This window comes from Phoca vitulina, unplaced genomic scaffold, assembly GCF_004348235.1.
Source record: "Phoca vitulina isolate PV1807 unplaced genomic scaffold, GSC_HSeal_1.0 scaffold8, whole genome shotgun sequence".
Lineage (NCBI taxonomy): Eukaryota > Metazoa > Chordata > Mammalia > Carnivora > Phocidae > Phoca > Phoca vitulina.
The window spans coordinates 26,306,428-26,320,179 of NW_022589711.1; the positions used below are offsets into that span (position 1 = coordinate 26,306,428).

At 37.2% G+C, this 13,752-nt stretch overlaps 1 protein-coding gene across 1 annotated transcript in view; it reads right to left on the bottom strand.

Moving 5' to 3' along the window:
- ZBTB11 (zinc finger and BTB domain containing 11) overlaps positions 1-13,752 on the bottom strand; it is a 29,282-nt gene that overhangs the window by 9,279 nt on the left and 6,251 nt on the right. The window contains exons 2-6 of the mRNA XM_032406441.1: positions 11,456-11,691; positions 10,580-10,811; positions 3,593-4,437; positions 2,969-3,148; positions 12-257 (exon numbers count right to left, since the gene is read on the bottom strand). Coding sequence (XP_032262332.1) covers positions 12-257; positions 2,969-3,148; positions 3,593-4,437; positions 10,580-10,811; positions 11,456-11,691 — 1,739 coding nt within the window. The remainder of the gene's footprint in view (positions 1-11; positions 258-2,968; positions 3,149-3,592; positions 4,438-10,579; positions 10,812-11,455; positions 11,692-13,752) is intronic.

Here is a 13,752-nt window from a genome sequence, read left to right on the forward strand (position 1 = left end):
CATGGCTTTACCTGGCACGCATGTGGCTTTACACCTGTATGCTTTAACATGTGTATTCGGAGAGAATATAATTTAGGTAATGTCCTTCCACATATGGAACATATAAATTCTCGTTTGGTTCTCCCCTTCTCAGATGATGTTCCCGATGTCTCATTAGACGTAGAATTGGAAGAGGATGAAGTGGGTGCATCTTTTCTGGTATGTCGAATAAGATGTGCTCGCAAGGAGGCACTGTACTGAAACTGTTTTTTACACAACTACAAAAAAGTAAATAAAATGCTGTCTAAATGTAATTCCGTAACAAATGTTAAATGAAACTTGACTATTTCAATTTCCCATTTCGTTACAATTATATAAATCAATAAACACATACATTATATAAAAGACAATACGCTAGGTATCAGATATAAGGATGAAAGGGGTCAAGACCCAGCCCCTACTCTGGAGAGGTTGATAATCTAACCACAGAGGGAGTCATCAAAGCAATGAAGAAAGGCATCAATGAGGAGACGAGGTCTGTCTAGAAGGAATGGTAGGACACAGATACAGAAGAATGCTATCATCATATGAGTACTAATAGTTGTTAGGTGGAGCAAAACTAGGGGTTAGAAAAAGTAGAAAGATAAAACTGTGATGGTCCTTAAAATTCTTCTTTTGGTCTATTACTTCTGCCATTTTTTTTTTTTTTTTTTACTCTCTCATGATGCTTATCTTGGTAACTCTAAGTAACATGAATAATGGATAAAGATTCTCTTCCCTCACCCCTCTGCTCCCTCCACATATGCAGACCCTTCCTGTTACCTTACTTTCTCAATATAGCTATGTCCCAGTTTTGACCAATTTCTGTGTTCACATTTTTCCAATGATGTAGTTATTATTACAGCTGGGTCATATAGTACACTCTGATTCTCTTTCCTTCCTTTTTCTGTTTTATTTCTCTTTATACTTAGTGCTAATTCAATACCAAACCCTTCCTTCAATTGTCTACTGAGAGGAGATTGAAAGACATCACCTTAAAGAGATCTCTGTCAAAGAATTTTGTCCTGTTCCAACCTGGACTGGTTGTTTCCTATGCTTGGACTCTAGAATTGGACCCCATGTTTCCCAGGTCTTGCTCATTTTAGTGGAACACCTCTGCCAATAAGCTTCCTGAGAAAGGGAGTTTGGGAGGTAAAACTTTTAGACCTTGCATGTCTAAAAGTGTTCTTATTCTACCATCGCAAATAACTGATAGTTTGGATACAGATTTTAAGGTGGAAATCACTTCCCTTTAGAATTTTAAAGACCTTGTGCCTTTCCTTATTTTCTAGTTTCCAGTGTTGCTCCTGAAAAGCCTGAAGCCATTCTGACCTTTATCCTTTCTATGAGTCCATCTTTTTTCTCTATCGTTATTCATAAGATTTTTTTCTTTGTCCCTTGATTTATTTATTTATTTATTTTTATTTATTTTACAGAGAGAGAGATAGCGAGAGCAGGAACACAAGCAGGGGGAGTGGGAGAGGGAGAAGCAGGCTTCCTGCTGAGCAGGGAGCCTGATGCGGAACTCGATCCCAGGACCCCGGGATCATGACCTGAGCCGAAGGCAGACGCTTAACGACTGAGCCACCCAGGCGCCCCTGTCCCTTGATTTAAAGATTTCATAATTTATCTTGATATACATTTACTTACGGATGACGTAGTTGTGGGCATTTAACGTGTCCCTTTTCACAAGGAAACTTAAGTTCTAATATTTTTCCTTATTGCACAAATGATTTCCTTCTCCTCATGTTCCCTTTGGTGTTATCTGGATATTAGACATCCTATACCAATTCTCTAAATTTCTTTACTCTCATTTTCTAACTTGTCTTTCGCATTATTTTCTGAGACATTTAGTCTATTTCCCAATTTTTCTGAGATTTTTCTATTTGTGGATCCTCAAAGTTGCTTTTTTCTTGAAATATTTATCCTGAGTCTGATCATCCCTGACATCTACATATATTTCAGTATGTTACAAAACTGACTGGAGTTTCTGTATAAGTGGGGTGGGTGTAGGGGAAGCTGTCAACCACAGGCTTTTGTCAGCACTGTCTCCAAGTCCTTTGTTATTGGGCTTCGGATTTCTCATCTCTGAGAAACCTTTCTGCTTTTGGGTTAAGAGTCTGGCTGCTAATATTCTGGGACTTGAGTAGGTAAAGAGAACTTGAAAGGTTTCAACATTCAGTATGAAAGGTTTTATTTTCCCTTTTTTTTTTGGGGTATAGTACATTCACCCTCACTGTACACAGTGTTCCCCAGAGCAGTCATGGTTTTATTGCTTTCAGAAAGTAGAAGAGAAGGTGGTGGTGATTTAACTGCTTAAAAACCTTCTAACAATGAGACTCACTTCTTCTTTCAAAGTAGCAAGTAACACTAATTCCTGAGGCATTTGGTACTTCTGCAATACAATGTGGACAGATTCTTAGCTTTCCCCACTGAAAGCCTGGGAATGAGCCCTTTCAAATCTGCTAAATCAGTTATTTCCTCTATTTATCAGGGGCCAGAATGTAGTTGCTAAGGTTTCCTCCCCATTCTCTTTACCCTTCTATGAGCTTATATTTTTCAATTTTTAAAGTTTATTTATTTTTAAGTAATCTCTACTCTCAGTGTGGGGCTCGAACTCACGACCTTCTGAGATCAAGAGTCACATGCTCTACCGACTGAGACTGCCAGGTGCCCCTGAGCTTTTATTTTTTAAATGATAATTTCAGTCTTGTCTTACTAGGGTAGTATCAGGAAGAAGCAAAGATAGATCACTGTTTTTTGTGGGGTTTTTGGGGGGAGGGGGATCAAAGAAATGACATATATAAATCAGAAGATGACTCTTACATAGCAAAATAAGGGAGACAGAGAAACACTGAGAGAATACAAGCAGAATAACAATGAAACAGTAAACTGGATTCTGTTTATCATGAAGTTAGAACCATCTTCAATTAGCTTTCCAATTACTTACCGGACATTTGTAATCTCTAGCTCTTTCATGTTTCAGTGTGTGCATTATAAGGGCATATCGTCTCTGAAAAACCATTCCACATTCCCCACATTTATGGGCTGCTGCTTCTTCAGTATTCTCTTTAGTATCCCTTTTTGGCTGTTTCATCTTTTTCCCTCTTTGAACTAATTTCTGGGCTACCTAATTAAGGGACAGAAAACACAATCTAAGTAAATATTTTAATTTTTTTAAAAAAAGGTTTATTTACTTGAGGAAGAGAGAGTGCAAGCGAGAGAGCACAAGCAGGGGAGAGGGGCAGAGGAAGAGGGAGAAGCATACTCCCCGCTGAGCAGGGAGCCTGATGCAGGGCTCGATCCCAGGACCCCGGGACCATGACCTGAGCCGAAGGCAGACGCTTAACCAACTGAGCCACCCATGCATCCCAACTCATTTCAATTTTTAAAGTCATGAATCATGTTATTTCAAATTAATATCTTAGTAATATTGGTATTTAAAACATTAAGTTGCTTTCCTGCACCTACTGCCCTTCCTCCCAAAATAATTTTCATGATAGGTATATTAAGTTTATGAACAGAATGCTTTTGACTTAAAGCTAACACCACAAAGGTCACCTCTTCATCATACCTGCTGAACTGCTGACTTGGGAATGGCTTTCCGTTTTTGCAGCTTTTTCTCCATTCCTTTGTGCAGTCGGATATAACCCCCTTCATTAACAGAACGCTGCCGAAGCCTGCTTCTGTAAGTTTCATCATCAGGGCCAAGGTCTGTCTTTGTTGTCAGTGCAACTAGATTTTCCTGATCTTTTAAAGACTGGCCAAGGTTCTGCATTTGTTCTGGAATGTCTTCAGCACAGATATCTTCAGTTGATGTGTCATTAACCATACCACTGTTTTCTGGAGAGCTACTGATTACATTCTCTTTTGAAAGTTTGGGATGAATATTAGAAACTGTGCTATCTTCTCTGCTGTTTAAAGTTTCTAGTTCTGTCTCATCATTTTTTGTTACTAAGTCCACAGACTCCATTTCAGGATGGGAACCAGTTACACAGCCCGCAGGTGACAGAGTGGCTTGAGCCTCTGAAGAAACCTGGGGTTCAGGGTGTTGTCCTTGCTCTCCATTCTGCTCAGCTTCGGGCAATTCTCCATTCACCAACAGTACAATTTCACAATCCCCAAGTTCAGTAGATAATGTTGTTGTGGTTCCCTCGCTGCTAGCCACAGGAGGTGCGGTACCTCCATTCTGTTCTGGTAAGGCCTGGGTAGATGCAACCGTTTGGACCTCACCCTTCTTATACACTGTTAGCTGCTTTTCTTCCATTAGTTTATGTACACTTTCACAGATTTCTAAAACTTCCGACATGAAAAGATGGCGAGCCAAGATGGCTACATCAGCCATGCTACAGAAGTCAAAACTTAGCACAGAAGTGTAGGCGAACTCCAGTAAAGGAAGGAAGCTTGCCTTACAAAAACCTACATGGAACCAAAAAAAAAGGGGGGGTACAAAAATGTTAAATAACTACTCAAACACCTTAGAAAAACAATTAATACATGATTATGACAATATAAAATAAAATACAAAGGCAAAAAGGCAAATACGACCATTTATTCTGCAATTAAACACTCTGGATTTGTTTTGTGTTCTGGTTGCTTAATAAGCCTTGACTAACTCACTTCTATGAGCCGAGTCTCTCAATACCTAAAATAGAAAATAATATCAGACTTACTACCTCAAAGAGTTGTTGTAAGCAGTCATTTTCAAACTGTACTCCTTAGAACCCCGGGGGTTCCTCAAATTCCCCTCAAGAAACAGCTGCTGGAGAATGGAGGGTAAAAAAAGAGAGGGAGGCAGGTAAGTAGGCAGGGTTCAACCAACCTGTCCCCTAACCTCACTTCTGTAAGTATAACTGTATATTTTAATAATAGAAGTCCATATAAAAATATGATTGTGAACAAAGGGCTGTACTACTGAAAATTTAAGAACAAGATCTAACACAGGGGGACAGCAAAATTTTTCTGTAAAGAATCAGATAATAATTATTGCAGGCCATAAGGTGTCTGTTTTAACTACTCAACTCTGCCACTGTAGCTGAAAAGAGGGGCCAAAGATAATACATACACAAATGAGCATGGCTGTGTTCCAATATCACTTTATTTACAAAATGGGAGGGAAGGGAGGATTGCCCCTTTGGACTACAGTTTGCCTATTCCTGGTCTAAGAAAGAAAATAATTACTATACACAGGAGGTATTACATTCTTGTTTTATGTGAGAAAATAAAAGCACTTTATCTGTAAGTTCTCAATACTTTACTTTCAAAAGCCATTAATATTCATGATTCAAAAATCAGAAGATAATACAGTGAGTGATAAGTCCAACTCCATCTCCACAACCAGTATGATTAAGAATCTGTACAGCTTTCAGAACTTCTTTATACAGTTAAGCAAATAATCTTATTCCCCCTTCTTACAGTAGGTACCATATTACATACACTGTCCTATGCCTTGCTTTCCTGGTATCATAATTTATCTTAGAGATCTTTTACTGAAATAAAGAGTGAAAGCAACCTTTTAAAAACTCACATTTGCTCTATTTTTCAGTTTTGACTCAAGGTACATAAAATGCAGTCCTTTCATATAAGCAGATAAATGATGGACAAAGAAGGGAAGCCTTAAACTGTGAGGTATATTAACAGTCCATTGAAAACTGAGGGCACTACACATTAACATCATCATCATGGGTAATTCAGTCATCCTAGGAAAGTTGGTAATTAAACAGGCTAAAGCCATGTTACTTCTGCTACAAATTACAAGATCAAGTTAAATAAGCTTGAGCTAAGTATTTCTTTCAAAAAACACAAACAGAATAATGTATTTTGGTCTTCTACCTAGCGCCTTTTTAATTTCTAAGTTTGAAGTCATAAAAAAAATTTCCCACGAAAGAATTAACACTGTTCCAAGTAACACTTTAAATATCTAAAACAATTTTTTCAAAGGCACAGTCATATATGTTTACTGTAAAATATAAAAACGTGCAAAAGAAAAGTTGAAAAAAACATTCATAATTCTGCTAAGAGGTAAGAGACAGATAATTTCAGTATTTTGTTTTTACCCCTAGCCTTTTTACATACACATACACAGACTCTGCAAAACATCTTAATCAAAATGGACAATTTTGCAAGATAAAAAAGTTCCAGAGATCCATTACACAACAATGTGAACATAGTTAATACTTAAAAGTCATTAAGAGGATAAATTTTATAATGTGTGTTTACCAAAATTAAAACTAAAAAAAGAAAAAAAAATGGGCAAAACAGTTGGTTATAGGTAGTGTTAGGGAATATCATCAAAAAGATGTGATCTCCAGCTGACCTGTGAACTGGACTCTGGGGACTCAAAGGCTCCTCATCCCCTGCCCCGTCTTTGGAATGTGGTGCCATTTGCCTTTCCTGCTCCCTGAGGCTGCTCTAAGGACATAACCGTGAGACACTGATGTGATACTGAAAACACCTACACTGATGTGACTGCACCCAGTTAAGGCCTCTTTCTAAACTTTTAAGTTTGGTGTGGAGATCCACTCATCTTGCTGCCGCCCAAAACAAGCCTCATATATAAATGCCCTTTGCTTGTTAAAACTGCCACCTACCAACGTGGAATGGCCTGCCTGTTTCTTTGGTACAGGGGCCACTTTCCGGTTATACCAGGGAAGTTCATGGGAGGGTTATGAACCAACAGAAAGAAAAATTATGACAGGGACTTCCACAACCAGCAATATGGCTAACTAAGATAGCCTAATTTGACCCACCTACTTAAAAAAAAAGGAGAGAGAGAGAGAGAAATACTTTAAAGTATTATTTTAAATATACTTGGCACCCCAGCACTGAGTGAAAGAGGTAAGAAATCTTTCCTGATTAGTCATGACCACAAACCAACCTTAATTTGGTGGGATTTTTTGTTGAATATATAGCACTTTGGTAGTCAAAAAATCCTCAGGCTCAGAATTTAAAGCAGTCCTAGACTGCTAATGCCCTCAGCATCTTAAGAATCAAGTGTTTTCTCTGTGGAAAACACCTTCAACCCAGAACTCAAAAGATTTCCCACAAAGTTCTAAAGAATATGAATTCATTGTGCACAAATTAAAAAAAAAAATCACAAACAAGGCGCCATGAACAAAAGCTAGTGGAAACAAACAGCATGAATCAAATCAGCAAAGATTTTAAGTATTGCTATGATCAAATATAGAAAGTCAAGAGTGGCATATCACCAGTAAAGAGCAAAACGTCATAAAAAGTAGCGTCCTAAAAGAGACATTTGAAAAAGAAGTACATGGAAAAGAGGGGTGCCTGGCTGGCTCAGAGCATACGACTCCTGATCTCAGGTTTGTGAGTTCAAGCCCCATGCTGGGCACAGAGCTTAGTTAAATAAAATTAAAAATTAAAAAAAAAAAAATGGAAAAGAGACTGGAAGAAAAAATTCAATAAATTAACAGCAAATGAAATACAGCTAAATACCAGGTCAATTAAAATTTTCCAGAATAATCTACACAGAGATAAATACAAAAGAGAAATTAAGGGTCACAGAATATAAAGTGAGAATGTCTATCTAATTGCAATTTCAAAAGGTAGAAGAGAGAAAATGAGGCAGAAACAAGTTTTGAAGGCATACTGGCTGAGACTTTTTCTCAACTGATTAAGGACAACAATCTCAATTGCTGGGTTCAGGAAGTTCAACAATTTCTATGCAGGACAGTTGAAAGTCAAAGATCCTCATGCTGGATTAAGAACGAAATCCAGAAATATGATGTTTAAAGAGAAATGTAAAACGTAAAGACACAAAAAGGTTGGAAATAAAAGATGGAAGATATGCTAGGCAAATAGTAATGAAAATACTGTTTACGTATCTAAAAAATATTTACTAAAGCAGCCAAAATAGAAATTTATAAGAGCAGCCGACATACATTTTAAGGATAAAAAGCATCACTAAAGATAGGGTCATTACCTAATGATAAAAGGATATTTTATCATAAATCAGTAATTCTAAACTTACATGCATCTAACATGGCCTCAAGATACACAAAACAAAAACTGAAGAAACTCAGTAATAGACAAATGAATCATACTAGTTAATATTCTAAAGCACCTCTGTCAATAACTGATAGATCAAGCACACAAAATAATCAGTAAAGAATTAACAAGCCAGAATATACTGAATATTGCTCCCAACTGAAAAAACATTCTATTCAAGCAAAATGAAGCTTATAAAAATAGACCACATGTAGGGTTAAAAACAACAAATCTGCAGTATTAAAGAGAAACTTATAGCCTTGAATGCTTAAACCAGAAAGTTAGAAAGGCCGGGAGTTATTGGGTTAAAAGCATTATACCTAACAGTCAAAAAAAGACCACGTAACAGGGGCCCCTGTCTGGCTTAGTCAGTAGAGCATGTGACTCTTGATCTCATGGTTGTAAGTCTGAGCCCCACACTGGGTGTACAGTTTACTTTAAAAAATAAAATAAAATAAAATAAAATAAAAAGATAGTAACATTCAAATAGGGTAAAAGGAAGATTAACGAAGGGAAATCAGTAAAAGAAAATAACAACTGGTTTTTTTAAAATAATTTTTTGTTTTTTTAAAGATTTTATTTACTTATTTTAGAGTGAGTGAGAGCACGTGCAAGCTGGTGAGGGGCACAGCGAGACGGAGAGGGACAAGCAGGATCTGCACTGATCTGCACCCCAGTGTGGGGCTTGATCTCATGACCCTGAGATCATTACCTGAGCCGAAATCAAGAGTCTGCTGCTCAACCAACTGAGCCATCCAGGTGACGCAACAGCTGTTCTTTGAACGGTGTGTCAAGAAAAATTAGTCAAAACTTGGTAAGAGGCAAAAAAAGATTACCAGGTGCTAAGAGCAGTGCTGAATATGCACCACTGACTGACTGCTATTGACTAGACTATTTTACAACTCTGTAAAAATTAACTTACAGAAAAATGATAGAAAATGCAAACGAGGAGTGCCTGGGTGGCTCAGTAGGTTGAGTGTTCAACTCTTGGTTTCGGCTCAGGTCATGATCTCAGGGTCATGAGATCAAGCCCTGCGTTGGGCTCCAAGCTCAGCAGGGAGTCTGCCTGAGGTTCTCTATCTCCCTATCTGCCCCTTCCCCCACTTGCATGTGTGTGTGCTCTCACGCGCTCTCTCAAAATAAAGAAAGAAAACTTGAATAACTCTCTAACCATTAAATGTGCTAGATTAGTAGTTAAAAAATCTTCCCCCCAACTCCACCACAAGCTCAGGCAACTTTAGCTACCATTCTACCAAACATTGGTTGCTGAGAAAACTGAAAAAGAACACTCATATACCTCTCTTTATGCTTCAGATGCATAAAAGATAGGAAAAAAATTCCAAAGTTAACTTAAATCAAAAGACTACATCTGTGATGAGTTTTATTATTCAGATGGCCCAGTATAAGACATATTTTCTCCTGAGTCATCAAACTCAGAAAAAAGTAAATATTGTTAATCTAAAATATAATGCAATTCTATGCTCCATGAAAATTTTTGCTCACCATTGTATCCCCAAAGCCCAGGCTAGTTCCTCACACACAGCAGATGCTTAATAAATATTTTTAAATAATTAAACATAGCTACTGCAAAGAAAAAAATATATGTGTTTGTCTTCCCAGAAGAAGTGATTTTAAAAAGTTTAAGTTGGGGTGCCTGGCTGGCTTAGTCAGTAAAGCATGCAACCCTTAGTATCTTGGGGTCATGAGTTTGAGCTCCATACTGGGTGTGAAGTCTACTTTAAATATTAAAAAAAAGTGTAAGGTAGAAAAGGATCAGTGGTTAACTAAGTAAGTATTCATATACCTGGATGAAGTCACTTTTTTGTTTGAGAAAAGGGAAATGATATTTCACACAGTGATGTCAGTAATTCAGTAATCAAGAGTTACAGTAAGTTAATATTATGAAAAAATGTATAAATAAGGTTACCTATTTTAATTCTTCCTAAATTTTCATTTGTTGACTCCTAAGCCAATATATAAGTTCTAGTGAGCCAAAAGAAAGTCAAATTATTAATTTACAATAATAAAATCAAAGAAAAAAAGCCACACCTAGAATTTTGATTATTGTATATTGTTTGATTACTCAAACTAATGAATTCTAATAATCTTTAAAAATGAAAAACAACAGACCTACAAAAGTGCTCTATTATTACATGTTCCACAACATAAGACGCAGGCAGTCAATTTTTTTTTAGCAGTCATAATATGTTATTATGTTATTATGTTTTAAATAACATATTCACTTAGTGTACTATAACACTGATGCAGTTATAGATTTCTCTCAAACTGTTTTTTAGCCATGTAACAAATTTTTCTACTGCTACATTTGTCTCACCTAAGAGGCAGTGATAGAAAATGACAGCCTTTTCCATAACCGTACCTTGGAAACTTTGCTAAAAGGAAGGACTTTTTTTCAATTCAGCTTAGTCTACTACTATAAGTGGGCTTCTCCCACTACAGCATAAATCCTGATTTTCTAAGACACACACACACACACGCCCTTCTTCCAATAAGTACTTATAAACAAAACAGAAGAACATTAGAAAATTCTTACCAGAAAGATCCACCACTGCCTCATGACTGGAAACAGCTCCTTTCTCAATAAAAAGATCTCGAAAATATTCACTATTAGCTGACAAAACAGATTTATGAGCTTTGTACTCTTCTCCCTCAATTAACAAAGTAACATCACAGAACTGGTTGGAGAGTCTCTGTTCGTTGAGCTGTTTTAAGACAGCCTGACAATGTTTTGGAGAAGAACGTTTCACCACTCCTTTGGTGTCAACCTATCAAAATAAGTTTAAGACCAAGAGTTGTATTATATATCATTTGTATTTGTACCTTTAACAGAATTTAAAACATGACACATTCATTTTTAAAGACACCATTAATTAATATGAAGAAATAGCCAGATATCATATCTATATATTTAAATAAAAATTAGGTCATTCTCACTATTTTCTGCTATGTTCATTCTACTTGACCCAATGAAAACCTGCATCTCACTTCTAGCTGCCTCTTCTTGCCAGTCAGAAATATGATGATGTATGAAAGTAATGGAGGTAAAAAACAAAGGCCTAGCCAGTTTGATTTTTACCTTGTTTCACGACCTAGAGACTGCTTCCAGAAATGTATTCTGTCTACCTGTACCAATATAGCATTTAAAGACAGCAAGGATGATTAACAACAAACAAAGTAACATTCTGAAGAGAAGAAACAACAGGAATATTTATGATTAATGAAAAAGCAGTATTAGCATACTTTTAGCATATGTAACAACAGAGTGCATTACCTGACACACAGACTTAAATTTCCAATCTCAGTGCCAACAGTCAAGCAATCTCAGTACTTTAAGAAAAAAATTCACCAAGACTACAAATACTAATACATTAGTTATAGATGTTAAAGGTGAATGGAAAGTTCCACTTACGAATACAAGTTCATGTTTGGATACTGGCTTCTTTTTTGCAGGCTTGGAGGCTGTAGTTGGAGGTGAAGTAAAATTGCTCAGATCATCTTCTGATTCATTACTTTCTTCTCCAGATTCAAGGTCTAATCCCAATTCTTCCAGCATTTCTGAAGTATCTGATATTGGACGGGAGCGATCTAGTTTCTCCTGGCATTTGCTACACTGTTTAATGTAATCTTTCACTTGCTTTAATATACCTATAATAAAAATAAAAAGTCAAATTTAATGCTCTCATTTGAAAATTGACAATTATTTATTGTTAGTTAATCTATGTATACTGATGTATGAGTGCCCATGTCCAGACACACACGTCCCATAAAGTATGTAAAAGTGATTTCTTTAGAATGTAACGTACATTTTTTTCATAGATGTAAGGTTGATGGTTTGCGTCCATGCTTATTTTTGTTTATTCCTAGTTATTCACTTCCCCACCATATAAGATGATTATGTAACAGTGCCCATTTCCATGTGATTTGCAACTCATTCACGCTATAGGAACTATATGAAAATGCCAACATGACCTTCATGAGCAGTAATATAATGTGGTTACCTCTCCACCCTATTAATATCAGGCTTGACCATGCAATTTGCTTTGGTCAATGGAATATGAATAAATGTAACGTGTGCCATGTCTCAGAAGCTTTAAGAGGCACGGTTTCCCATTAGTGCTCTGATCTTTGTCCCTTCTCTCAAATAACGGCATGTTCCAGATGGATGCCATCCTTCAGAGCCTGAATTGCAGATGAAAAAAGACAGGTGGGAGTCAACTGCAACCTGAACTACAACTACAACTTGTAATGAGTGTGAAATCAATCTCATTTTTGAAAGCTATGAGATTTTAGGGTTGTATGAAAAAACAGCATACACAATCTACAAAAGTTAGATTATACACAAGCCACTCCTAAAACCCTATTCTGAATTTCAACTTCTAGCTCAGCACGTTGGGGTAGGGGTAAGGAGCAGGGAGAAACACTACACACAACCCCCCCAACACACACATCCACCCACCCACCATCATCCTTGTAAGGTAAGACCAATTAATTTCCATCCTACAAACGAGAAAATGAAGCCCTAAGAGGTAAGAAACTTGTCCAAAGTTGCATCTACTAAATTGCATAACTAGGCCTCCAAAAGCCAAGTGCTTTTCAGTATATTATGCTAACTTACACAGCAACACATTTGTCCATCAGTATGACAGAAAATTCTCCCCCCACAATCCCCAAGTAAAATGGAAATGAAAGGCTCATTAATAAGCTAAAATGATATAGAGATATATAGTGAATTCCTGAAAAGAATTTCAAGATGTCAAATTATACCATGGTTCCTTGCACTTTCAACCTTCAGATAATATTCAAGCAATATTTCTCAAATTGTATTATGTCCTGGGGTGCCTGGGTGGCTCAGTTAAGTGGCTGCCTTTGGCTCAGGTCATGATCTCAGGGTCCTGGGATAGAGCCCCACAACAGGCTCCTCGCTCAGCAGGGAGTCTGCTTCTCCCTCTCGCTCTCCCTGCTTGTGACAGCTCAATCTCTCTGTCAAATAAATAAATAAAATCTTAAAAAAAAATTGTATTATGTCCCATATGTACTAGAAAAGTATACACTGGACTAATAAATTCAGAAAATTATACTCTCATTTTACACGCACATAATAGATATTATCATATTCAAACCTCTGAGAGTTCTATAGTGAAGAAACCTGTTCAACAAGAATTTACCAAATTTATTCGTTCATAGACCCCCTTTCCCCCACCCAAAATGTAACTTAGGAAATAATGGGTTAGGATTAAATAAAACTTCCATAAAAAATGAATTTGCATGGGCATATTTAAAGATTTTTTTTCTTTTAATTTGACAGAGAGAGACACAGCAAGAGAGGGAACACAAGCAGGGGGAGTGGGAGAGGGAGAAGCACGCTTCCCGCGGAGCAGGGAGCCTCATGCGGGGCTCGATCCCAGGACCCTGGGATCATGACCTGAGCCAAAGGCAGACGCTTAACGACTGAGCCACCCAGGCGCCCCTGCATGGGCATATTTAGAGGACAATATATATTCTAATGTCTGAAAATGCTAAAGTCAATAAAAAGTCTATACCAATATGAGGTATGTAGTGAGCAGATTAAAAAAAAATGATGAAAAGCCTGGAGGGATATATATATCTTTTACATACAATTAAGAGTAAATGGAGAGGCGCCTGGCTGGCTCAGTCGGTAGAGCATGTGACTCTTATCTCAGGGTTGTGGGTTCAAGCCCCACATTG